General features: G+C 40.5%; 1 protein-coding gene across 1 annotated transcript; it reads left to right on the top strand.

Annotated features, from left to right (window-relative positions):
- Pter (phosphotriesterase related) lies at positions 1–26556 on the top strand. The gene is made up of 4 exons (XM_059262442.1): positions 1–454; positions 2004–2269; positions 18987–19127; positions 25582–26556. Exons 1-4 carry the CDS (start codon positions 23–25, stop codon positions 25790–25792), a joined length of 1050 nt encoding a protein of 349 aa, XP_059118425.1. The 5' UTR covers positions 1–22; the 3' UTR covers positions 25793–26556.
- Positions 26557–26609: the final 53 nt, after the last annotated feature.

Raw genomic sequence — 26609 nt, forward strand, 5'->3', positions numbered from 1 at the left:
AACTTTTGTGACACTATCAGGGATGTCTTCCTTAAGTGGGAATGTACAAACCGTTTTGGGCCTTGTAGAACCAAGCAAACTGGGACGCACCTTGACCCACGAGCATTTAACAATGACCTTCGACGATTTTTACTACCCACCTCCTCCATGCCATGAAGCTACCTCCAAGGAACCTATCATGCTGAAAAATTTATTCTGGATTCAGAAAAATCCTTATTCCCATCAAGAGAACCTTCGGTTGAATCAGGAGACGGAAGCCATTAAGGAAGAACTGTTGTATTTCAAGGCTAAGGGTGGAGGAGCCTTGGTGGAGAACACGACCACTGGGCTCAGCAGGGACGTGCAAACACTGAAGTGGTTAGCAGAGCAAACTGGAGTCCACATCATAGCTGGAGCTGGGTTTTATGTTGATGCAACTCATTCAGCAGCAACCAGGGCCATGTCAGTGGAGCAGGTAAAAAGTTCTTCTTATGATGTTTTTTGTATATAAATTGAGGACAGTCTGAACCTTGGAAATGCTACTGGCTCAGGAGTAACTGGATATGTGACAAAAAAACAAAAAAAAAAAAAAAAAAAGCCGGCTCATAAAGACGGCTGCTGACTAGGACCCAAATTAGTGAGATTCCGTGTCTTTCGAGTGTTGAGGAAGGCGCTCTCAACACACTGGTCATTGACAGTTCCGAGGTGTTAATGCTGAGTTTGTACAACTGGATCAGAGCTCAGCGGTTCCGCTCCAGTCTGTTTGTAAACCTCGTGTCTCCATCGTGAGCTTCAGCCGCGCAGCTTCAGCTTTCCCCTCGGGTTTTTATAATAACCAGCAAGGAAAATTCACAGTAGGGTGAGACTTGGCAGGCAGAGACTTGGTACATTTGCAAATACAGCTTCTTCTCTTATTACAAGCCAGGAGGGGTGGGAGAAGGTCTGTTCTCTTGTTTATTAAGTAAGAATGGGAGGGAGGAAGCTGAGCTTGCAGGGCTCTGTTGCACGTGTGTGCGTTCTCTTGTTAAGCACGTGTCAGTTTACATGTGTTTACATATAGTATATATCCCTGTATATTTCCCAGGTACAGACTGTCAGGTAAACTCTTGGTGAAACATCTGTTAGTATTTAAAATGATCTGTTTTAAATTTTCGTCTGCATTATGCTCCAATGAACTTTTAAATATATACATTTATATTAGTTGAAGACCGAGCTAATGGCAAGGATTATATACTTGTCAAACCAGGCTTCAGTGTTAGTGTACATATGAACCACGTAATGTGGCTACTGTGTTGTGAACTTTCTAGGCTGAATGAAGGTGAGAATTAAAGAATTACATGATAGAGTTGACAGATTCAGTGGGATCCATAGGTGCTGTACCCAGATTAAAATGAAGACCCTTTTATTCAATCTGAACACACTGTCTTTCTCCTTGTCCCTAAAGCATTATTAAGCTATGAGCTTTTCTAAATATCAATAAGATATTTAGATTAACTTGTTGAATTTGAAAATTAGTCAAAAAAATGTGTGGTTCATTAGGCAATATTCAATAAATGAATTTGAGTTTAGTGTGTTGTGTGTGTGTGAGAGAGAGGGAGGAGGGGATGTTAATATATGTGCAGGTGCATAGCAGGGGACATGTACATGGAAGCTGGAGGCCAACCTCAGATGGCATCCTTAGGAAAACTGTACGTCTCCTTTGAGATGGGGTTTCCCATTGGCCTGGAGCTAACTGGTGATATTAGGCTAGACCATCTGGCCAGTGAGCCTTTGGGATCCATCTGTCTCTGTCTCCCCACTGCTGGGGGTCACAAGAATGTACTACCACACCTAGTATTCTTATGTGAGTTCTGGGGGTGGGACACAGTTCTTCATGATTGTGAGGCAACCTCATCCTCCCTGCCCCCTGGCTCTGAATACAGTTTTTTTATATTTATTTCCTAAATAAATACCTTTGTATACTGTGAGTTTATTTGAATGTATTTCACAACCTATCAAATAGGCTCATCCTCATTCTTCCTCAGCTTACAGATATCCTTATTAATGAAATTCTCCATGGAGCTGATGGAACCAGTATCAAGTGTGGAGTTATTGGAGAAATCGGCTGCTCCTGGCCTTTGACGGACAGTGAGAGAAAGGTACTTCAGGCGACAGCTCATGCCCAGGCTCAGCTTGGCTGTCCTGTCATCGTCCATCCTGGAAGGAGCCCAGATGCACCATTTCAGATCATCCGCATATTGCAGGAAGTGGGTGCAGACATCTCTAAAACAGTTATGTCCCACCTCGACAGGTAAGTGGGCTACTTTACAGTTCACTGCAAACCACTGCACAACTAAGGGGTTATCAATTAGAAAACTCACTGGTGATGAGGTAGATGGAATACCAATCACATAAGGAGATGCAGTTGCTACCCGGAAGATAATGTTTTTTTCCATCTCTGAGTATTGAACACAGGGCCTGACACATAAAACCATCACACACTCTACCACTGTATTATACCCACAGTTCCTAGAAGTATTTATGGAGTCCTGTAATGAGCATAAATTAAAATCAGTGTTTCCATTTACATGCCCCTCTTGTGTGTCACATTCTGTCTGAGACATTTTGTGAAAGTACTTTCTTGACCTTCCCTGACTCTTCAACACAGGTTACTACTGCCTGCTTCATTTCTTTCTCTTATGAGTTGATATCATGCACATGCCAATTCGACTTGTTCTGATTTGCCAACAGTTGGGGTGATAAATGCATCTATATATCAATAAGGAGAAAACAAATGGTCTCACCCTGAAAAGAAAACCAAAAATGTCGGTGCTTTTGTTTCTGCCACCTGTTTTTGGTTTGCAACCCCTGTATCTTGGAAACTGAAATTATTATAATAGTGGTAAATATGGTATTTCTAATCTTGGCATATTAGTATTTATGGCTGCTATAACAATTACAGCACATCAACCGACCCAAAATAGTGGATTTGATTGGCTCATGGCTCTGAAGGTGGAAGTCTGAGATTCAAGAGTTACAAAGACTATGGGAGTCCAGAGGCTGCTGGGAGAATCCTCACTTGCTTATTCCATTGTCTGGCAGACACTGGTGTTCCTCAGCTGCTGGCTGCGTAGCTAGTTTCTGTCTCTGCCTTCCCTGGGCCTTGGGTTTATGTCTGTCTTCTCTTCCATCTCTAAGGACATTTGCTATTGAATTTAGGACCCACTTATGCTAGAATGAGCTCAAGTAAAGATCCTTAATTATAATCTACAAAACCCCTTTTCTCAAATAAGGTCATTCTCAGGGATTCCTAGGGTTAAAATACAGATGTGTGTTTTCAGAGTGTGCACTCAACCTACTGCATGTCATATGAGAGGCTTGACTCTATAAACATGCTTGGCCACTGTTAATATACAAACATGTAACAATGTTGCCAATGCTAATCCTAAACCTTTAGATTAACTGTATTAAAATTAGCATTAGTTTAATAATCATTATACAATTCTACCTCTTTTTAAATAATTGTATTTCTTCTTTGAGAATTTCATACATGTACACAGCCAATCTTGATCACATCTGTCCTCACTCCCAACTCCAACCCCTACTCCCACAGACATTATTTTTCATTCCTTCAGTAAATGTCTGGGTTATAATGTTTACCTTTTGTTTTTCTGAAAATACCCTTATTCTGGTTTTTGTAGTGGATAATATGATAGAATTGATCATTTCCAATGGAGACCCTAATTGCAGGTTGTTTTCCTAAGCCCTTCAGTGATCTTCCGTTTTAAACCATCGTACACTGTTATTGATAACCAGCTGAAGCCATATGTTCATCCTTTCAAATACTATGTCTTTGGCTTGTTTGTTCCTTTGTTTGATTGCTGAAATCTTCTAAGGCCATATTTTCATTAGTCTGCATTTTTCTATGACCTGACTCATTGTGGGTTTTGTTTGTTCGTTTTGGTTTTGTTTTTTTGAGACAGGGTTTCCCTGTGTAGTCCTGGCTGTCCCGGAACTCACTCTGTAGACCAGGCTGTTCTCAAACTCAGAGATCCACCTGCCTCTGCCTCCGAGTGCTGGGATTTCAAATGTGCGCCACCACAACCCACTGCATTGTGTCTTTTTTTATTGTGTACTTCAAAGTCCTTGGGATTCCTGGTATGAAAATGTATCTTCTGGAAAGCTCCATCTGTTATCTCTCCAAATATTGTTTATTGTCCATAGCAAAAGTCCCAACCCAGTTCCAGCAGGACCTTAACACCTGTCCTTCTTATCCCCGACCGCCTCTCTTGTTGTTTCTACACTTCTATCTTTGAGCTGTAATTTCTTCAGTTTTTTCTATTCACTATCAGCAGAATCCATCTTTCTTTGTGTGTTTTGCTTATAATATCAACATAAAGTTTTCTTTATTAAGTTCCACTTTATTACTTTTCAAATCTGTGTGGTTAAACTTAAGAACTTCTATTCAACACATTTTCAGTTTCTTCTTGTAAAAAATATATATATAAGCATAAAGCCAGGTATGATGGTGTGTGCCCTCAATCTTAACAGAGGCAGGTGGATCTCCATGTGTTCATGGCCAGCCTGGTCTATATAACAAGTTGCAGCCCAGCTAGGGCTACATAGCAAGATACTGTCTCACAAAAAAATTAAGGATGCAATATCTCTCTTATAATTGATGAATACAATTTATTGTCTTTTTTATTGGTGTGGTTTGCTATTGACTCACTGTAGAAGAGTCCTTCATAGGAAGTGTTTCCCTGTGTTACAGAGTAAACTGTTTTACTATGAGCATATCTCACACTCCTTGAAAATTATTGTGACAGGTAAATTATTTTTCTTCTTCTTTAAGTGTGTTCATTTACTTATTTATTTTTCAGACAGAGTCTTACTGTGTAGCTCAGGCTGACTTCAGAACTCCAGACCTTCCCATCTCCACCTTCCAAACATTAGACAGCAGATGTGCACCTCCATTCTTGGCCCTTCTTTTATGTTTTTTGCTGGGGTTTTTTGCTTTTGTTGTTGTTTTTGTTAGTAGGGAGTTGGGTGCCATTGTCAACTTAATTCAACTTTAAATTAAATTTAAAGATGTTTCTTTTTTATTTATTATGATAAAATACATGTAACATAAAATTTATCATCTTAAATATTTGAAGCATTCAGTTCGGTCATGTTCAGGACACTTTCTCTCCCCTTCTGCTTTCCCTCTCCGTGAATCTGAATTCCAAATACTTCAAAGGAACGGAAACACACACAGCTTTTTATGGTTGTTCACATTTCTGACAGGAGAGCCTGTCACACGTCACACAGCCGCTATGAGTTCTCACCCTTACACTTGTTAGGCACACAGTTATGGCTCTAGATTCTCAAGACTTCCCTCCCATCTTTCCCACTTCATCAGCTGAGATGAAGGCAAGCATGCTCTCTTGAGAACTCCATGGCTCAAGGTTTCTCCCTGTTCCCTATTCATGGAGAGGGATGGAAGCTGTTTTTCCTGGTGGGGCAGCTTCCAGCACATCTCCAGACTGATCTTGCTCCCAGTTTAGTCCCAAGCCCTGGCTCCCTTAGCTCTCCAAGCCTGTCACATAGTGTTTGCGTTACCTGGCCTTATTGCTCATTTTCTCACCTCCGTTGTTACTTCTGCCCCTGAACAAGTTTCAACTTTGTCAGCAGCCCCAACCAGGCATTTGAAAGCATGCGACTGTTTTCTCTCTTCAGTTTTAGTCAGTGTTTTACATGGACTCTGTTGGAAAGGTTTTCTGTGAACGTTTAGTCTACCACACTGCTTGAAACTGGATCAAGCTGCTCCTTAAAGCAGAATCTTACTATCCTTCTTTTTTCACAGTTAGACGTTAAGTTAGAAAAATTATGCTTGGCACACATAGAAAATAAGTTTTCATTGTAAATTGTGAAATAAACCTGAACTACCACAACATTATTTCCTGGCTTATAAAAATCAAACAATATAAAAAAGAAGTAGTATATTTCCTAGTTGAACTATGTTTTTCACTAGACTTTTATATACATTATATATACACACATACACCATGTGTATACTTTTTATATTAAGTGATAAAGACATTTAGCTGATTTCCATTGGCTACAAGTTCATTATTTCCCTCTTGGATGGCTCAGGACTGAATGGAATAGACCCGACACCACACAAGCCCTGAGCAGACGGGGACATCCTGAGGCAATTGCTAGAGCAATCACCCGCTCTGCACCCATGGTATGGATCATTTGAGATTCCAGTGTATGACAAAGAAGTACATGGAAATATTTCAATGGGGAAGCAACCAGGGAAAATGACTTTTGAAAACAAACCAAATAAAGTAACAGAGAAAGATCAGGAGGCAGATGTAGGAAGTGGTGGCTGTTCACAGCAGACCAGTTGCCAGGCTGGAGCTGGACTAGGTCAGCTTCCCACAGGCTGTCTGAGCTCTGCTGGGGGGTGCATACAATCTGATCTGTGCTGAAAAAGCAGGGGCTTCAGCTCTTTGTGATGGGAACAACCCACAAAAGAGCTGGACACATGGTAGAAGACATAAAAAAGGGGAGCATTCCCTAAAACACAGTCTCTAAAACTCCCCAAACCAAACATAACGCCATTTCATTCTCCCACCATGTTTCTGGGCATAGGATAGAAGGTTCTAAAGCTGTGGTCTGTTAAGTTTGGGAAGTGGTAGCTTGGGGTGACCGATGTGCCTTTTGGCTCACTTTGGGACAGAAGGGGTCAAGACTGAGCAGGGTCATCTTTAGCCTTGACTACCCATTAAAATTACTTTAGTTCTCCCTTCAAATGCAGATTTCATTTGGGAAAACACAAATACAAAACATTTTAGTGTGCTCACCATCCTATGGAAGCAGTTAAATATTTCTGAAGATTTATGAAATCTGCATGAGGATTTACCCAGACAGGCAGGCAGACAGAGACAGGCAGACAGAGAGACAGGCAGCCAGGCCAGCGCGCACACACACACACACACACACACACACACACACACACACACACACACACCACTACAACAAGAATGTTTTGCACGGTTATTCAAAGGGGGCAATTGGGATGCTGAAAAGAAAGAGTTAACAGATGACCATCTCCTTGAAGCCCTCCAAACCACACTGTTACCATGTGACCATTGGTTACCAGTTTAAGGTCATTAAACAGGCAACAACCTGATAAAATAAATCCGCTGTGTTCCAAGCTCGCCCCTCACCATCTGTTTCCCTTAAGGCACAGGAATCTGTTGAAGGGCAGTTTGACTGCTATGCATTTAACCCTTAGGGACATCAAAGGGGACTGTCCTTGACAGTGATGTCTACCCAAAGTCAACATGGATTAGAGAATCGCAGCATCCCTGTGTTCTTGTTTGGGCTTTTAATGGGAAAGTCTTTGCACCATTACACATTTATAATTTTACCACCTGCAGAAACTAGCCACACAGGTAGGTGGCGGCTGTCAACAGCACCACTTTGGGGCAGGTCTGACATGGGCTACGTGTGCTTTAAAGAATGACCCCCCAAGCTGTTCTTTTTGCCATTTGTTTTCAAACAGGGTTTACTATGAATGCACTATTAGAATACTTGTAACAAATGCATACACAACAGAATTATTACTTTATCAGAGAAAAGCTCAATGGGAAATAAATAAATAAAAGGTCCAAATAAGAAATATTTGGGAACTATTTGCCAGTTCAAAATTTGAGCTTCCTGGAGGGCAACAGACAGGTGCTATGCCTAAATCTTTTATCTTCTGGGATATCTATTTAACGAGCCACAGATTTTTGAGGGATGTCCAGGGTCTGATTAGGGGCATGATAATTAAATGTAGGAAGATAGCACATCACTCTCTTTGAAAATTGCTCCCTGGGGAAGGTAAAGGAATTTGACCCAAGGGTATCTGAAAGAGCAGAAGGAAAAACTCAGGAATTCTCCAAAAACATTTCATTCTCTTTGCCTTTGATCACGTATGCCAAATTGGCCGAACTCTTGAAAGGATACAAATCTGACACTTTTTTCCCATGCTGCTAATTAAATGAAAGGAGTGCAATATCACTTCATTTGTACAACAAATATTTGAGTGAGCAATTACCATATGTATATATCAAACATTGGACTGCAATTCTGTCAAAGTGATTATTTAATTATAATTATGGTGACTTTTAACCTTAAGATTTTCTTTAAGAAGGCACAAAAAAATAGTTCTGCAGGAACCTTGGAGCTGTACACATTTAATTCCTATAAATTCTAATGAATTAATTTGAAGTCATTCAGAAACAGTTCCAAGCAAATGTCTGGCAAATGGAAATTGAACAAAACATCTTTGTATTGCTAAATGGTACAGTAGCATTCTTAAAAAGAACAATTGGAGCGCTATGCACCTACAGTGGTGTGCAGTGTTCAGAAGCCTATAAATACAGCTCCATTTCTTAACAGTTTATAATTAGGAGGATGCATGTCCATGCATTGTAGACATGATGTACAAAACGCATTTAGACGAATGAGTATGCATTGTGTAACATGTGCAGCATGCATTTAATATACAGGGGGGGGGGGGAAACAATATCAGTCAGTTTGGCTGAGATCCAACCAGAGTGAGAAATTAAAGAAATTGGTGCAGGCAACAAAGGATGAGCAAGTGAGAATTTTTAATAGAAAATATTTACTAATATCACTTTCTTTCCTACAGTGACTAATGCTCACTGGCATGTCCTCTGCTTTCATTATGACAGAAGATTCACTGTGTAGTATGTGTTATGTGTACGTATGTCACATACATGATAACATGATACATGATAGGTACTTTTTAACATGGCATCTTGGTTGCTTTTGTGTACATGTGGATTCCAGTAATACATTTTACGTAAAATGTGCATTTTAATAGAGTCCTTACTGATACAAACCTTGAATATATTTTAAGTTAAAATTATGTGATGATATTGACTGCAGTGATTCTTTACTTAATGCTGCACAGACTGGACACTAGAGAGAGGATATGAAGCTGGCGTCCCTGGTTTCATGTTTCAGTTGCTTGCCAAGTGACTTTCAATAAGTTATTTAAGCCTCCAAATCTGTCTGTTCCAAGAGGTTAAGGAAAATTATGTATGTATGTGCAGATGCCCACGTGCACATGGAGGCCCGAGGAAGACATCAGGTACCCTTGAGACAGGGTCTCTCCCTCAACCTGCCACTAGGCTGGTGGCCAGTAAATCTTAGCAATCCTCCTATTCCAGGTCCCATAGCACTAGGGACATAGGTGTGTTGCCACACCTGGCTTTTCACATTGAGTCTGGGGACTTGAACTCAGGCCTTCTTGCTTGCACAGCAAGCACTCTTTCTCACTGAGCCATCTCCCCAGCCAAGAAAAATGTCTTTAACCCTTAAAGCGCCATGTAAGTGTCTTCCTATTACTGTTTATCATGGATTTCCTTTTAAGATGGAGCCTACTTAAAAGACAGACACAGAGACAGAAAGAAGAAAGAAATCCAGCCAAGCCTTTCACAAACTGAAAGCCAGCTTAATTTCTATGTACAGATACTGTCCAATAAAATGCAATTATACTACAGTGGTATTTGATATTTTCAAGTATCCCAAATTGCCATTTGTAGATCTGCCAATATCACAGCAAAAGGCCGCCCTGGTCCTGTGTTATTCCTGGCCCATTCTACCTACCCAAACTTTCCACTATTAATTTTTTTCCTGAAGCAATTTGTCATGACTCTGACACCATTCACATGAAAGGTGACATTTTAACAAATAGGATTGTCGTGTCCATGAGATTTATCTTCACTGTCCTCCACACCGTCATCCCCTGAACTGTGTACTGCTGAACATGAAAAACGCAGCCTCTTTTGTGCTGTGTGGCAGCCAGAAAGCTCATGGTCAAAGCTCCTCCTGGGGTGTATAAGCCATGAAGTGTCTTTTAAAGTTTTAATCTCACTTTGCAATTCAGAACCACTTTGTGGGTTTAGTCTAATTTAAAGAAGTGTTTTTTTCCCCCCTGTGGCCTGCTGTTCCTTTTACTGAAACCTTAAGTCATAATATTTAAAATGTGACATCAGTTCTTCCTATGACGTCATCAAACAGAGACTTGACCAGTCAGGACTGGGAAGTGTGGAAGATATTTATTAAAATGTAGATAATGTCAGTTGGAATTATTTTCCTGTTGGCTTTTATTCCCAGTTAATCACTAACATTGAAATACTGGCCCATAAAAGGATGTTGAAAAGAATCTTATAAAACATCTATTTTGATATTTTAAATACTTTCAGATATAACCATGAGCTAATATTAAACCTAAGATGCCATTCTAAATGATAAGTTTGAATGAAACTCAATTCTTGGTAAACATTTAATTGAAATACAAAATTGTCTTAAAATTTGCTGGGAGTATTTACTCCTCATATTTTTTACATTTAATTAATAAAAATTTATTAACTGGTATTTTCCATCCCTGTGGTGGCAGAAGTAGAATACAGACCACGTGTGAGGTCCTGGATTCAATACCCAGAACCTTGTCCAAAATTGAAGATTTTTAAAGCTTTCATTGCAGTAAAGCTGCCATGAGCAGTATAGAACATACATGAGGAGAGTGTTTGGAAATTATTTTTAAGTTCATTTTTTTTTTATTTTTTGAGATAAGTCTCAGGTTGCAACCCACCCAAGCCAACCTGAAATCAACAGTGTAGCCTGGAGTGGCCTTGGAGTCGTGGTCCTCCTGCCTCAGCCTTCAGGGTTCTGAAATTATAGACATGAGCCACCAGGTCTGGCTTCAGTATTATTTATTAGATTATTATCATTGGATTATAATAAGTTATATATTTGCTTAAAATATCATCAAAGATGTTAAAATTCATTTTAGGTTATTAAATGAATGTTTTTAGTTGAGTTTAGTAATTTAAAGTAGCTACTGAAGTTTTATAGCATAATTAAACATTCCATATACTCTATCTGTACAAATATTTCTTGGCTTTAAAGTGAAAAATTCAAGGGGTCAGGGGGATAAATAAATTACTTTTTTGGTAATTAGTTTTTATAGTGGGCATTCATCAAAATTCAGTTTTTAATAAAGCAGTTGCATATATGAATGTCTATCTTTGCATGTGTGTGCCAACTTTTAAAATTTTACTTGATCCAGTGTGTGTGTGTGTGTGTGTGTGTGTGTGTGTGTGTGTGTGTATACATTATATATATATATGTATATGTATATATATATACATATATATACATCAGTGAGAAATGCAGTCCATACTTCCTCATGTCCTGCTTCAGTGAGACCGAACTCTCTCCACAGTTCCCAGCCTCTAGCCTCAGGAATCCATAGACCTGAGTGTCTGATGACTAACTAGGTCACTGCACAACCTAAGGAGAGAGCACTGGACTTAGGTACCGGAAGACCAGGCTGCCTGTGCTTTGTAGGATCCACACTTCAGTTTCTTTTTTGTGTAGTGACATTTTCCTGTGGCATAATTATATCTTCAGTGTATTGTGCGCTTCGGAACCTGCTCCTCCCATGTTCTTGGAATCACTTAATTCAACTAATTAGCTGACCTGAGTTCATTCCCCATCTGTACCGTACTGACAGGCCCCCATGGTTCACTCCAGCTGCTTGCTGCTTTCCTTCTGACCAGTGGCAGTGCTGTTCACTCTGAACACTAGCCTGAGTCTTTCTTTGGAGTCCAGGCATGCTACCATGTACTCACCTCATGAAGATCTTCAAACACAGCTCTTGCTATTCACTCTTCTCTTATTGCCTGAATTCAGGCCTCTTCGTTTGTCACCTGAACTACTGTGAGTCTCCCCAAAAGGACTCGATTCCTTAGCCTCCTCGCAGAATCTGGTCTCCGCAGTCAACTAGACACATCTTCCCAAATACAACCCTGACTATATTCCTCTCTCTGACTTAAAACCCTTCAGTGAGTACCGTCTGCTTAGACCCAAATTCCAAATACCTTGGTCCTCTGGTGCTAACCTCATGCTCTGTCCAATCTCCCATAATTCTCTAGGAACTATTTCAAGTGTCCTGTGCTTCCAGGCTCTCATACAAATGTGACAGTCTACTGTAATGTCTAATTCTATTCTTTGTGCCTGTTTGGAAGATATTCCATCAATATGTAATTCACCCAAGTTTTTCCTGAACCAGGCAAGATGCTTTTTGCCTTTTTCTATTTGCTAACCTCATTCTTAGATGTACAATTATCATGATACTTGGTAAATTCTGTAAAGCAGTTATTTGTTTAGGTGTCTCATTTCCTTAATAGACACTAATTTTTCTGAAGAAAAGGACTGTACACTACATGCCTTTGTTCTCCAGCTCATAAGTTATGCTAATAGGAGACCAACAATTTCTTATTAATTAGAAAGGTGAATGGATGGTTTACTGGGTATATGAATAGATGGATGGATGGACAGATGGATGAATGGATGAATAGATGAATGGATGGATGTTTCCTCTTTCAATTACTTCACCTCGGATAAGCTATTGCCTTACATTCAAGAGCAATAAACTCTTTTCTTAACTCTCAACAGGTATTCCCCTGGATTGAGCACCTCTTATGCAACACCTGAACCCCACCTAACTTTATGTAAATGAGATACTTCAAGACTCAGCTCAAGTGAATCCTTTCATTCACTGTTCTTTCATAATACCTTGTATTTATTTGCACTATAAAAACTCTGGTACATTTCATGATAATTATTACTTTAAACATCTGTCTCCTTCCACAGACTTTAACTTACTCTGCATGACAGCTGAAGGTCTTTATTCATATTTGTATTCCCAACATAAAGGATAACACAAGACAGGTGACAGTAAATGTTTGCTGAGCTAAGTCACAAGGCATAATTGGATGTATGAAATGACATAGTATGTTCAGGAGTTCGGTGAACTGGGAGCCTCCAGACAAACAGTAGGTGCTGCTGCCATCTTTGAGGTACCCGGAAATCACAGCCTTTTCTCTTACTCTTAGTTCTTCTACACAAAGGCCCCCAAACCTTGTCCAAATTATCATTTTATGCAGACATCCCTACCCCCATTCAGGGTACGCTTTGATGTTAAATTAAATCCCTCAGGACATGACAATAACTAGAATAGAGAGGGAGCAGGAAGAAGAACAGAATCAATGTTCACGTCCTTGTTGACCCCAGTCTTGAAACACTAGGTCATTTGTAAGTGTGTTTTGAAAATGAGGACAGATCACTTCAGATGCCACTTCCTATCTTAGGAAGGTAACAGTACATCTCTTATTTAATATGTATTTTTATCAAATATATGTCTGTTCCTTCTATAGATGTTACTTTGTAATATATGTAGTATCAATCCACTAGCTGAAGAGCAAAAGTTTAAAGTACGCAGCAGATGAAATTATATCACAGGAGTGAAAAGAACAAATACTTGACTAAAAAAGGTCTGATTTTCATGCTGGAATTCCCAAGATACTTCATAAATGGCTTAGAAGTCATTTCATTCATCAGAAGATGAAATGTTCTTCATGTTGTATTTAAGAGCTCTTTTAACAATATATATATACACACACACACACACACACACACACACACACACACACACATATATGTATATAAAACATATCTGTGCATGCACACGTAGGTATATATATTTATGAACATGAGCCATGGTATATATGAGGAAATCAGAGAATAATTTGTGGGAGCCACACATTTCTACAACATGAGTCCCTGATACTGAACTCAGATTGTCAGGCTTTGTGATAAGTGCCTTTACCCATGAAGCCATGTTGGAAGCCCAGAAGCTCTTTCACATGTCATAGTTGGTACAAAGAAGAGAAAAATTAAGACTCTTATCTTAAAATCTATAGATTCTTGGGTAGAGAAGAATAGAGTCACTCATAGATATAAAATATGGAAGGCATTGGCCTGTCTGCGGTTAGCACCTCCACTTCTATAAGCTGTCCTCTGACGTCACTGATGGCTGAAAGAGTTGAGATCTCACCTGACAGACTTCAAGTAGAGTCCGTTTTTCCATGTTGACATTTGAGAACAACCCTTCTCCAAGTGAAAGAAAAATCATGTGGGTAAACAAAACTGCAATAGCACAACTCCAGTCTCTGGAAGTCATCCAACTGAGTCAGTTTCACATAGGTAAGTTGACCCTGTTGAAGTTTAAGGAGCCATGGGTAGGTGAGTCTTTTAGATGTCAATGCCAGGAAGCCTGTTTCTCCACAGAGTAAGAGTCAATGGCATTGAATAGAGCTTCTTTGGTGATCAGGTATTTTCAGTATGGATGAGGCTGGTAGAAGTCGGTGCCTCCTGAACACAGAGCAGTCTGGATTTCTTCACACCACCACTGGGAACTGTGTATTTATCTTTTCTGAGATTTACCTTTTCCATCGGTAAAATGGAATCTCCATTTATACACAATTAAATTAAATGCCTATGTTATAGTTTGAATACAAAGTGTTTCCCCGAAGGGCTCATGTGTTGAAGTCTTGATCACGAGCTGTTGAAGCCATTGAAAAGTAACAGAGTCTCCAGGGGAACAATTTCATCTGTAGTCTATTGATAAGTTTATAGCTGAATGGACTGGCAGAAAGTGGTACCTGGTTAGAAGAAATATGTTGCTGGGGCATCTCCTAATGGATTTATCTTGTTCCTAGACCCATTATTGTTCTCTCTCTGCTTCATGCTATAATGATAGTCAGACAAGAACAACACTGTGAAATGAATCAACTTATAAAGAATTTGGACCTGCCAAATCATAGTGGCAAACGTCTTTAATCCCAGCACTCAGGAGGCAGAGGCAGGCAGATCTCTGTGAGTTCAAGGCCATACATAGTGAGTTCCAATACAGCCAGAGCTACATAATGAGACACTGTCTCAAAAATAAAATTTAAAAGAAGAAGAAAAAAGAAGAGAATGAAGAAGAATAGGCAGAAGAGAAGGAAAGAAACAAAGAAAGGAAGGGAGGAAGGGGAGAGAGAGAGGGAAAGGAAGAAAGAAAGAAAAAAGGAAGGAAGGAAAAGAAAGAATCTGGGTCATAGTCATGGAAATAGAGTCTGAGATCAGGAAGATATATTACCTCAAAACTCCTCTGTTGGGAATACAGAATGCTATGGTGGGAGCACTTAGCAAGACAAAGATTTTCAACTCATAGCCAAGTGAGAAAGAGAGTAAGAAAGGACTGACATCCAAATGCACTCCTTTCAAAGGCATCACCCAGTGACTGGAAGACCTCCTGTTGTGTTCTACTTCTCTAGGGTTCTATCTGCTAATAGTGCCGTGAGCTGGGGGCCAAGCTCTAACGCACGAGCCTTTGATAGGCATGCCCTCAAACCACACCATAGCATAGTTTATGTGAATTGAGGTAGGGAAGGGTGTGGGAGCAACCAACATGGGTGGTGGATCAACCAGCCATCTTGTCTGACCTGGTGAAAGAAGATGCCTATGTGCCCCTTAGCAGCAAGAAGGAGCATAGAGCAATGTGAGGCTCATAAGAAGAAAGGAAGCACTAGTCAGGACTAAGGTTGTTCCTCCTCCTCCCTTGAGCATGTTAGTCACTCTGTCTAAAATAACTGGAAAGGCTTCATATCATTACCTATTATACGTACCACATTAATTATACTCCTACCTAGGAATTAAAACACTCTACAAGCTAATCTCTTCTTGTCCTTCTGGAGTTTTCCCTTCCTTACCCACGTATTCCCATTTGATTTCCATTTTTTCACACACAGTTTCAGGATAGTGTGGGAGAGGATTCAGATGCCAAGCTTTAAAATGACATATACGATACATATATTCAGTCCATATAGGTTTTCCATTAAGTGAAAAAAATGGTAATGAGACAAGTTGTGGATCGTGATGGCTAAGAGCATGGCTTCCAACTTTGAAATGAGTTTAGCACAGTACCTTAATACCACTTTTCCAGTTCATCAATGAGATCAAGAACTGTAGGACTGTGGGAAACATTAAATGAGATAATAAAACAGCACAACTGCTGGGAAGTACACACGTGGGGGAATTCACGTACGTGTGTGCTCATGCATGTGGAGGCCAGAAGTCAGTCCTGGGCGTTGTTCCCCAGGGCCTGCTTGTCTTGCATTCTGAAACAGGTCTCTCACTGGGACTTGGGACTTGCCAGTTGGACGAGGCTGGCTGGATGGCAAGCTTCAGGCATCTGCCTACATCCACTTCCTCAGCATGGAGATTACCAGCGTCTGCCACAGTGCATGGATTTTGATGTGGTGCCTGGAATCAGTCCCGGGTTCTCATGTCTGCTCAGCAAGCCCTTTCCCAGCTTGAGCTACCCCGCCCCCACCCAGCCCCCCTGGTATTCACTTAAAATTGGAACTAAGACTGAAGATTTTCCTGTGGCTTTATACCGACTATATTTTTTGTTGTTGCCTTAATACATTACTTAAAATGCAGAAAACTTTGTTTGGGGGCATTGGGCCAAAAGAAGAAAGGAAAAAAATATTAGGAACAGAAACGAGAGTCTAATCTGACCTATCAATGCCTCCATCCTCCCCTGGCTTCCCATCTTACCTGTCAATGCCTCCATCCTCCTCTGACTTCCCATCTGACCTGTCAATGCCTCCATCCTCCTCTGACTTCCCATCTGACCTGTCAATGCCTCCATCCTCCCCTGGCTTCCCATCTGACCTATCAATGCCTCCATCCTCCTCTGGCTTCCCCATCTGACCTATCAATGCCTCCATCCTCCCCTGGCTTCCCTTCTGACCTGTCAATGCCTTCATCCTCCTCTGGCTTCCCATCTGACCTGTCAATGCCTCCATCCTCCTCTGGCTTCCCATCTGACCTGTCAATGCCTCCATCCTCCTCTGGCTTCCCATCTGACCTGTCAATGCCTCCATCCTCCCCTGGCTTCCCATCTGACCTGTCAAGGCCTGCATCCTCCTCTGACTTCCCCATCCAGTAACTTGTGCATATTGGGTAATTAACAATTCAAATTTGACTCAAAAGAGAAAATACTAAGCTTAATCTCTTCTCCCTCGTGTTATTTTAATTGTGTATATTTTGTTTCTAAGCATGGTTCTTTGGGAAAAACAGAATATGTTTACTACATAAAAACACATATCCTTTTAGCTTAGTAAATTTGGAAGCAAAAGTTTGTCTCCATGGTAAGAAGATGGGGAAGGAGTATTATTAATAGATTTTAGCACAGTGCTGATTCGAGTTTTAAAGAATAAAGGAAGGCCTCCTTAGCCTCCCCTCCTAAAACAGTACCATGAGCTCTAAGTTGTGTTTAACTGGTGAAAGAGAAAGGAGGCAGCATACCCTGACAGCTCAGAGTGAGGCAGTGGCCAGCTCCCTGGATGCATGGGAAGCAGCACCTCTTGCCCCACAGCGCAGGCAAGTTTAATTGATCCTCCATCATTAGGGAGAAAAGCTTTGAAAATACTTCTGATTGCTTAGGAGCAGAATCATAGACATATAGTCATGCTCTAATCCTTGGAGCCTAAAATTGCAAAGTGGTAGAACATCAGTGCACATAAGAACCCACAAGGTAAGGAGAAGCTGGCCTTTTTGTTTCTTCTCCAGGCTAATTTTGGGCCCCAAGTAATCACTTCCTTTCTCTCGGCTTTTTCTAGCCCTTTATGCCATGTCTGATGGAGCTCTTCTCCCTATATTATTTTCCACTCTGTATTCTGGCAGGATCTATTTATTCCTTCCTATTTCTCCGTGTGATTGAATATCTACAAAGTTATTTGGGGGTAATATAATGCATTCCTTTTTAGCTGTCATAATCTAAATTTCTTGAGATATCTTTTGCTCTGTCCTCTGTTGCCCTGTCTGTATTTTCTTATTTCATTCACTTGCGTGATTGTATTCTAAAATAGAGAGATTTTTTAATATACCTATTAATTTGACAAGATATTGATAAATAATAAAATTTAAGAACACACATATGTATATGTATATATATATATATATACATATTTATGGTGTAGGTAAATGTTCCTATGAGTATGTGCACATGTGTGTGCAAGTGCATGTATGGACATGCACATGTGGAGGCCAGAGGTTGATGTTGAGTGTTTTCCTCAGTTACTCTCCACCTAATTTTTGAGACATGGTTTTTCATTAGAACTGGACCTCATCAATTCAGGTAGGCAGACTGGCCACTGAGATCCCGTAATCTATTGTTCCTCCTTCCCTCCCCACCCTGCTTTCCCCCTTTTCTAGGGTTATAAATACACTGCGTCTGCACTTGGCCTTTTATGTTGCGGAGGATCTGAACCCAGGTCCTCATGTTTCTGTTTCAAGCACTTCACAGACAGATTCCTCTCCCCAGCTCCCTAAATATATTAATTTTATGAATATCGCTCCTTTGAAAAATGTTGGAATAATACTTATGTAGACTTTGGAATTAATTTCAGAACTATTTCTTTAAAAAAATCGCACAGCTGCCACCATGCAGCAAGAGCTTCCTGTTTCAGCCAGATTGGCATTACTAACCTAACTGGTTTGGTGAGACCTGATACCAAATACCTTTGACAGCTTTCATAGCTCATGGCGGTTCTACAGGATGAAAATACAGGCTAGTAAGGATTTTTAGAAGAACGGGAACATATCCTAAAAGCCATTCTGAAGGAGAGTTATAATATTCTGCTTAGATAATAGCAGAAAAATTGATGTAAGGACTAATTCCTAAGGACTTTAGAATGGTAACTTTATTTTTTTAGCTAGATCTCCATATTTCTGTTAATGAATTGAACTTAGTTTAATTAAACTTGAACATAATAAGGGTCATAGTTTTATGACATTTATTTTACATATGTGTGTGGGCATGTTCATCCCATGGAGTGCAGATTTCAGAGGGCTCCTTGAGGCATTCCGTTCTTTCCTTATACCATGTGCATCCTAGGGATTGAACTCAGGTCATCAAGCTTGGTAGCTAATGCTTACGATACCCATCTAGAGTCATCTCCAGTCCTTAAAGTATATATATATATATATATTCCCACAGGATACACGTAGAGAATATGCTTTCAATAACAGCAATAGCAATATGTCTGTCTTGTTGTCTCTAGGTCTATATTTAATAAGAAGGAGCTGCTTGAGTTTGCTCAACTTGGCTGCTACTTGGAATATGATCTCTTTGGTACGGAGCTCCTTAATTACCAGTTCAGCCCAGATATCGATATGCCTGATGATAACAAAAGAATTAGAAGGTAAATATGCTGGAGGCTCTCATCACATTCTCTTCTGCCAGCCCTTTTGGCTTGTCATATCTGGGTGAGTATTAGCAAAGATTTGGAAAATAGTAAGCAGGCTGAAGCAGCATTGGCAGAGAAAAATATATCTGAGCTGTTCCAGGGAGAAAAATCTCTATATATTATTTCAAGAAGAAAAATGAGTCATAGTAAGTAGGCTAAAGCTTTCAGAGCCTTAGAAGTTCAGTGCAGATGGACAGCTGACAAGAAACAGGTAATACCCTACCTCTGCCATAACAAGGAGAGAATGAAAGCCATTTCCCCTTTTACCCTTAGTAGAATCAGTTCTTCCTTCTTCCTCAGGTTGATCTCACTAAAGCCAGGATTTTCTGCAACTATCACTTAAAATGCTTTATTAGATGTATCATTAAGGTGGTGATTACAACTTAAATGATAAAGTGCCACATGTAAACACCATACATCACAACTTCTCAACACTGTCTACTGTGTGATGAAGCAAATCATGACAGCATTCATTCCTTGATGGAGTCAAAGAGGGTTATGTTGTTTGGTCTTGGTCACAGGGTGACATGAAGATTGAAGATTAAATGAACTAAGACAGGGAATTGGAGAGGAGAAATACATCTGAGATTGTACATCTGATTGCAAAGAAGACTTTAGGAGTATCTAAGTATTGTTTTCCCTAAAATAATAACTAAAATCAGAATGTGAAGCGCAGAGCGGGGATCTGGACTGAGACAGACAAGTAGACATAATCAGTTAATGAGATTGCTCAAATACATAAGATCATGGAGAGAAGAAAGAGGACAAAGACTTGGGGACACAGATATTGAATAAATGGAGTCGATAACAGCATCTTAGGGACAGGTAAGTAGAGATGTCTGCAAGCTGATACCATCAGGGGTAAAGTAATGGATCTCAGTGAGAAGACAGCCTTTAAGCCAAAGACTTGAACACACGTACACTATGCAGCAGATATCAAGAAGGATCAAGGCTGAAGGATAGCAACTGGATTGCAAATTAGGAGACTCTGGTAGTCAGGAAGTATGGTCTCAGTAGAGGACTTGAGAAGTGAGTGGGAGCTAAGCAAGGGGTGGAGAATGTGAAGGTTACTCTTGGCAAAACTGTAGTCATAGAGAGAAAAAGGGAGGTGGGCTGATGCTAGAAGACAACAGGTGGCCCAGGGGAATGTTTTTCAAAGTTAAACAGCTTAGAAAGAAAGGTAATCCTAAGAGATTAATACACAATTTATATAAAATACAGTGTGCAGAGTTTTTGTATGAACATCTGGTACCGAATATGGAAATATTCAATGAATGTTCACACAAAATATCTGAAAAGGTAAGAAATATATATCTGGCTGCCAAAGGAGACAAATGGGTGGAATCTGGGGAGTGAGTAGAACACTATTTGAGAGAGCATTTCTCCTTGGCATTGGGAAAGCAGGAGGCAAACTACAATGTTGATGCAGATAAGATCGTCTTAGCAAGAAGATCCAGAACTGAGGCCAAAGCCCTTTGTGTTCTCCAGTCTTCCTGTGAGGCAGCCATGATTGTCTCCTGAGAGAGCAGGGCAGATTAAAGGCAGGGTCTTGTGGAGAACAAGGAAGAATAGGAATGAACGGCTGCTGGGTTGGATGCATGATTCTGAGACCCACTCAAGGCTGGATATCATGGCTGCAGGACCCTGTGTTGGCAGTGGTGCACAGGGTTTACTGATTGTTTTCCCAAAGGATGTTGTAATATTGATAATAGTGTTCGTGAAGCATTGTGAGTAGAAGCACTAAGTGTGCACACATAAAGAAGTCTAGGATTGGGATTTTTATCGGAAAGATGCAGTTGATAGCCAGGGGAACAGAGGAAGGGTTGAAATGAGGGATGGGGAGTAAAAGCTGGAGGTAAGTACATGAAGAAATGTGTACAGATTTAGAAATAACGTAACAGGACATTTAATCTAGAGACTTTAAAGAAGTGGGTGAGTATATACAGTAACTGAGCAGGGTGAGTGGAAACAGTCCAAAGACGTTGAATAACCAGCATGGGAAACTGAAGATTAAGATTTCAGAGAGAGAGGTCCTGTGGTGACAAGGACCAAAGTATGGGTTTTGAGTAGAAAACTGTTGAAACGGGAGTATGCAAACTATAACTAAGAAATAATGTCCAAAAGTGAGACTGGTATCAATAGTTGACCATGCATACAGTGGGGTTGAGGGGACTATCCCAAGCTCATGTTCAACAACTGGTTGTTCCCTCAGGAAGGCGACCTTTCTATCTCTGTGCTTTCCTAGGCTAAATGTACTGCATTTGTCTACAGTGACCCAGTCACTGTGAAATATGCTTCCATTCCAGTGCCAGTAGGTAGAGAGAGAGAGCTGATACATTTTACGTTAGTTGTGTAAATGAAGACTGTTCCACACGAGTAAAGTACTTCCTCCACCCTGACCAATGAAGCCGTCTTTTTGTTTTTGATCCTTGAACTAGTTCTTTGGCAAACAAATTCATTGCCTCATTTTGTTCCTTTTGTGTATGCCTGTGTAGTATGCATGCGTCTTTGAGGCAAAGGGTGCACATGAATGAGTATGTGAAGGTCAGAGGATAATGCTGAGTGTCTTCCTCATAGCTCTCCACCGTATGTACTGAAACAGGTCTCTTGCTGATCCCAGAGTTTGCTGAGTCAGCTTATCTGGCTAGCCAGTGTGCTCCATGGATCCCCTGACTCCACCTTCCAAATCTGGCATGGCCATCATATCTGCCCACCTTTTTTTATGTGGGTGTTGAAGATCTGAATTCTGATCTTCACTCTGATAGCAAGTGCTTAACCTGCTGAGACATCTCTCCAGACTTTATTGGTTCTTATCATTTATTTTGTTTAATGATTTTAATTTTTCTGGTCAGAAACACCATTTGTATGGACAAACAGGTTTTTTTTTTAAGGCTGTACCAATTTTTGCCATACTCAGAAGTAAAGCTTCTTTGTCCACAGACTTGGATTTCAAAATAATGTGCTATAGTAAGTTATCACCATTCATTATCTCAAGATAAGACAAAACAAAACATGGGGGCTAAAGAGATGGCCCACCAGTTAACAGTACTTCTGTTGGAGAGGGCTGGAGTTTGGGTCCCAGCACCCATTTCAGGGCCTTACAACCACCTATAACTATCGTTCCAGGGGATCTGATGCCCTCTTTTGGCCTCCACAGGCACCTGCATGCATGTGGTGTGCCTAAATACACACACACACACACACACACACACACACACACACACACACACACACCACACCACACACAAAAAAATTTTTTCAAGTACATCTTCAATAACTTTCATGATGAATGTCTTCAATATATTTTAAATTCAGTTTGGAATGAGAAGTTTCCACTCTGGATCTGTCTCTTCTTCTTAAAGTTCTTTGGCCAGTGGGGTGTGTCTTTGCATCCCTGTGCCTTCGGTGAGGTTCCCAGGCCTTCTGGAACCAGAAGGAGGGGAGAAGTGATAAAGGCGGAGTATGATAATGGAAAAATGGCTGATGGCTTCCCATTTAATCCTTCTTAACTACTTTGGGCTCTATTAATTCAAGAAGAAAAACAAGTAATTTTGATTATTTCTTGTTGTGCCAATGTAAGCATTCTTTATGTATTAAACATTGAATAATGTGTATATGTGTGATTGTAAAAAAATATGTGTATATGCTGCATGTATGCTTGAATATTTCTTGCTTATTTGTCCTTAAATCAATACCATGCATTTGTTCATCTGCTCATCTAGTGATAATAATTGAATGACCTTTGGGGTTGTGTGCATTCCTGGCCCCCACTGTCCCCATGTACTGAGCACTTGCTTTGCATCATTCATAACAGCCTTTTCTCAGCCATGGGAATCTGCAGTTCCCCAAGTGCAGGCATGAAGACACATGCTCTGCCTACCTCTGGTTCTCAGAACCAGAAATTCTGTGTCTAACACCTGTTTTCAATCTTCTGCTCCATTTCTCAAATCTTATTATATCTCTGCCTTTTCACACTTTGTAGTCTCTCTCTAATATTTGTTTGCAAAACATGGACTCATTTGTATTGCTATAATTACTGTGATTTTTTGTCTTCTCGTCTGTAGTGGTTCCTCCCTTCTGGCAGCCTCTTTGTAACTCCTGTTCTTCTGCATGGTGCCATACCATCAGAGATGAACTCTCTGAGTAGGCATGTCAAGGCCCATTCCAATCAGCATATGATTGTGTTTCTGGAACTACAACATGATCATGCTCAAGAGATAACACAACTCTGGAGCCTTGACTTCATTGTGATTTCTAAGTGTCCCCCCTCCAACTCTGAAAATGAATTTATTCATAGTTTAGCCAAAATAGGGAGAGAAGGACTCCAAGTTTCTCGTCTCCTTTTCTGGGGTGGTGTTACAATTTTGTAGGGTTCTTGGTTTTAATTACAAGCATTTAGTCCATCATATTCTCTCCTGCAACTTCCCAATTGAAGAACTTTGTGTTTCCAGGTGGAATAGAGGTATATTATAGGAATTTTTCTATATGTAGGTCATTGTAGTAATGACACATCAAAATTCTCAGAGAAATACCACTCTACTGCTGAGCTACAGCCTCAGCTTGAAGAGGAATGGCCCAACTTTTCTTTTGATGTTTTGGAAAACAAAAACAAAACAAAATTCTGAAATAGCCCAGGTGGGCGACCCTGGAGTGGTCCGAAGCCAAGGGTAAACCTGAAGTCCCACTCCAGCTCCTCCAACTTCAACCTCTGGGTGGGATTACATTACAGACCTGTGTGCCTCCACTGCACCTTTTTAGGCAGTGCTGAGGACTGAGCCCAGAGCCCATGTTGCACTAGGCCTAACTAAGCTCTACCTGCTTTTCTGAGCTACATCTGCAACAGGAGATATAGTTCTCAGAGAGTAAGGAAATAGGTAAAACCTGAGAACTGCTCAGAAAAATCAATCAGGCAACAAGAGCACCCCAAAAACTCCCCTTACTGTGGCATTCCCTTCTGATCAGTGTCGTCATCCTCAGGCTCAGTGTTGCACATGTATTCAAGCTTTTCCCTTTGCATGGTAAATGATCATATAACTCTCTTAGCTAATTCCCCTGGACTACAGTTTCTTCAAAAAAATAACTGCAGATCAGGATTTCAGGACCAATTTTAACAAAGCAAATAACCTTAGTGACATAAATGAGGTTCTAGGTGCCCTGCCACTGTAAGACAGGCGTGGTGTCCATGTGTGCCTGCTAAATGCTGGCTTCTTTACCCAGCACCCAGATTGGCTCTTTTCTGTGGCACTTAACATTCCTTTGGCCTTCAGATAGGTCTAGTATTCAATTGTAACTTATTTTAAAGGTCCTCAGAGGGCAGGCTTTTGTGCCTTGGATTTTTGTGTGCAGTATCCCATGACTACCACAGTAATTATTAAATAGGACTCATGCCTGAGAATACCAAGAAATGCTCCTATCTATCTACTACAACAGAAGAAGACTTTTCCAAGAGCGTGACCCATCCACCTACATCCATTGGTACTCTTGATACTCACAAGACTGTACAAGAAGCCCAAAGGAAAGCCATTATTTGCAAGTTGCACCTCTGTCATCAAAGGCCCATGGTGGTCAGGGACAGACACTGCCCAGAGTGCAGACACACACAGATGGTGGCTGTCAGAGGCTGACGCATGCTGCAGATTACAGCTCTTAACTAGGCAAAGAGGATTACATTTTTTTTTTTTTTACAGCCAGGAAGCTGTCTTTTAGTCAACTGACTATGGATTTGAAGGAACAGCTTGCTATGTTAGCAGCCTTGTTGACAAGGAAGATATACTAAAAACTTTGGGTCAGTTTCATCTGGTGCTCAGAGACTACTACTAAGTCAAAATTCCTATAGACTTCAGAGGAACAGATGGCTCGGATACAGAGAACTTGGCCAACCCATCTTCATTGACTGTATAACCACATAGCATGGACCTTGCACTTGAAAAATCAGCTGATTTTACTCTAAGTATTTTATTCATATGAAGAATCCTTTTGTTTCTATATTTTAATCACAAACACCCACTGACTTTAAAAAGAGAGAGAGAGAGAGAGAATGGTTGTTTCAAAATTGAGCCTTAGACAAGCATTGTAGAGAGGAGAGCCAAATATAAAATTATTCAGTGAACTGCTATTGTGGCCATTCATTCAGATGGCCTAACCACTGTAAGCTGTCTTTAGTGCAGCATTGCCAGACACTGTCAGAAATATCACTGGGTAGAAATGTCTGTGTGTGCAGAATAAGGATCTCATTCAGATGGGCGTGCAGTAACACCTGCATCCTCTCCACAGTGTGCGTTTAGAATCTCCTGGTACATATGCCATAGCGAGAGGCAGAATCTTTCCAAGCACAGTACATTCAGGAGTGAAAGGTGACATCTAAAAGGTGAGGCTGGTGGCCTGTAATGAGTTAATGTTTTCTTCACAGGGTCCGCTTCCTGGTGGATGAGGGCTATGAAAATCGGATTCTCATAGCACATGACATACACACGAAGCACCGACTGATGAAGTATGGAGGTCACGGCTACTCGCATATTCTCACCAACATTGTTCCTAAGATGCTTCTTAGAGGAATAGCCGAGAGAGCAGTTGATAAGATCCTCATAGAAAACCCTAGACAATGGCTCACGTTTAAGTAGGATGGCTGTTGATGAACACAGACCTCAAGGATAAAATTTGCAGAGAATATTCGGTGACTTCAAATCTATCTGAGACTTTAATCCAAACTACACAAGGCCAATGACTGATCACTTTCCTCCTATAAGAAACTGGGTGATGCCTTTCCCCCCTTCTCTTTCCTCTCTCTCTCTCTCTCTCTCTCTCTCTCTCTCTCTCTCTCTCTCTCTCTCTCTCTCTCTCTCTCGCTCTCTTTCTCCCCTTCTCTCCCAATAAAGCTCTAAAAAGTTAAAAAGTTAAAAAAAGAAAGGAAGAAAGAAACTGGGTGACTATCACAGGGAAATCTCTGATTGGGGGCTTACTGGGCTCAAGTAAGTTCTATTGTTTTACCAAAAAAAAAAAAAAGAAAGATACAAAAGAGCATGTCCCCAAACAGTAATTTAAAGCTGTATCTCCCAAGAGTCGTTTTTTTCCCCTGACTCTATCATCTACACTACTTGAGAAAAATGAAAGTGTCTCTAGTTAAGTTGCCCCCTTCTGGAGCAATCTAATGTTTCTTGTAATATTGATGATCCTGCTAATTATCCTGCTGTTCTTTAATTAATGCTTAATGAATAATATGGCATTTTAAAATCACTTTTGCAACAAGGGAAGTTAAATTTTGAGACTTTTTTTCCCCAAAGGAGACTGCAATAAAATTACCAATTCACAACAATAAAAATATTTTGGAAGGTGAACTGTGTTTTCCATCTATCTCTGTAAACTTATAATAAATCAGTTTTGCTGACTTTGGCTTCCTGGTCTCCATTTTTGCTGTTAATTGTGTTGTGTTTTGCAAAG

The sequence above is a fragment of the Peromyscus eremicus genome, chromosome 5, assembly GCF_949786415.1.
Source record: "Peromyscus eremicus chromosome 5, PerEre_H2_v1, whole genome shotgun sequence".
Lineage (NCBI taxonomy): Eukaryota > Metazoa > Chordata > Mammalia > Rodentia > Cricetidae > Peromyscus > Peromyscus eremicus.

Bases quoted from the DNA above. Each gene is read 5' to 3' on its own strand.
- Pter (XM_059262442.1), top strand. From the start codon at position 23: ATGTCTTCCTTAAGTGGGAATGTACAAACCGTTTTGGGCCTTGTAGAA. The intron at 455-2,003 runs GTAAAAAGTTCT...ATTCTTCCTCAG, and splicing joins GGGCCATGTCAGTGGAGCAG to CTTACAGATATCCTTATTAA. The intron at 2,270-18,986 runs GTAAGTGGGCTA...TGTTGTCTCTAG, and splicing joins GTTATGTCCCACCTCGACAG to GTCTATATTTAATAAGAAGG.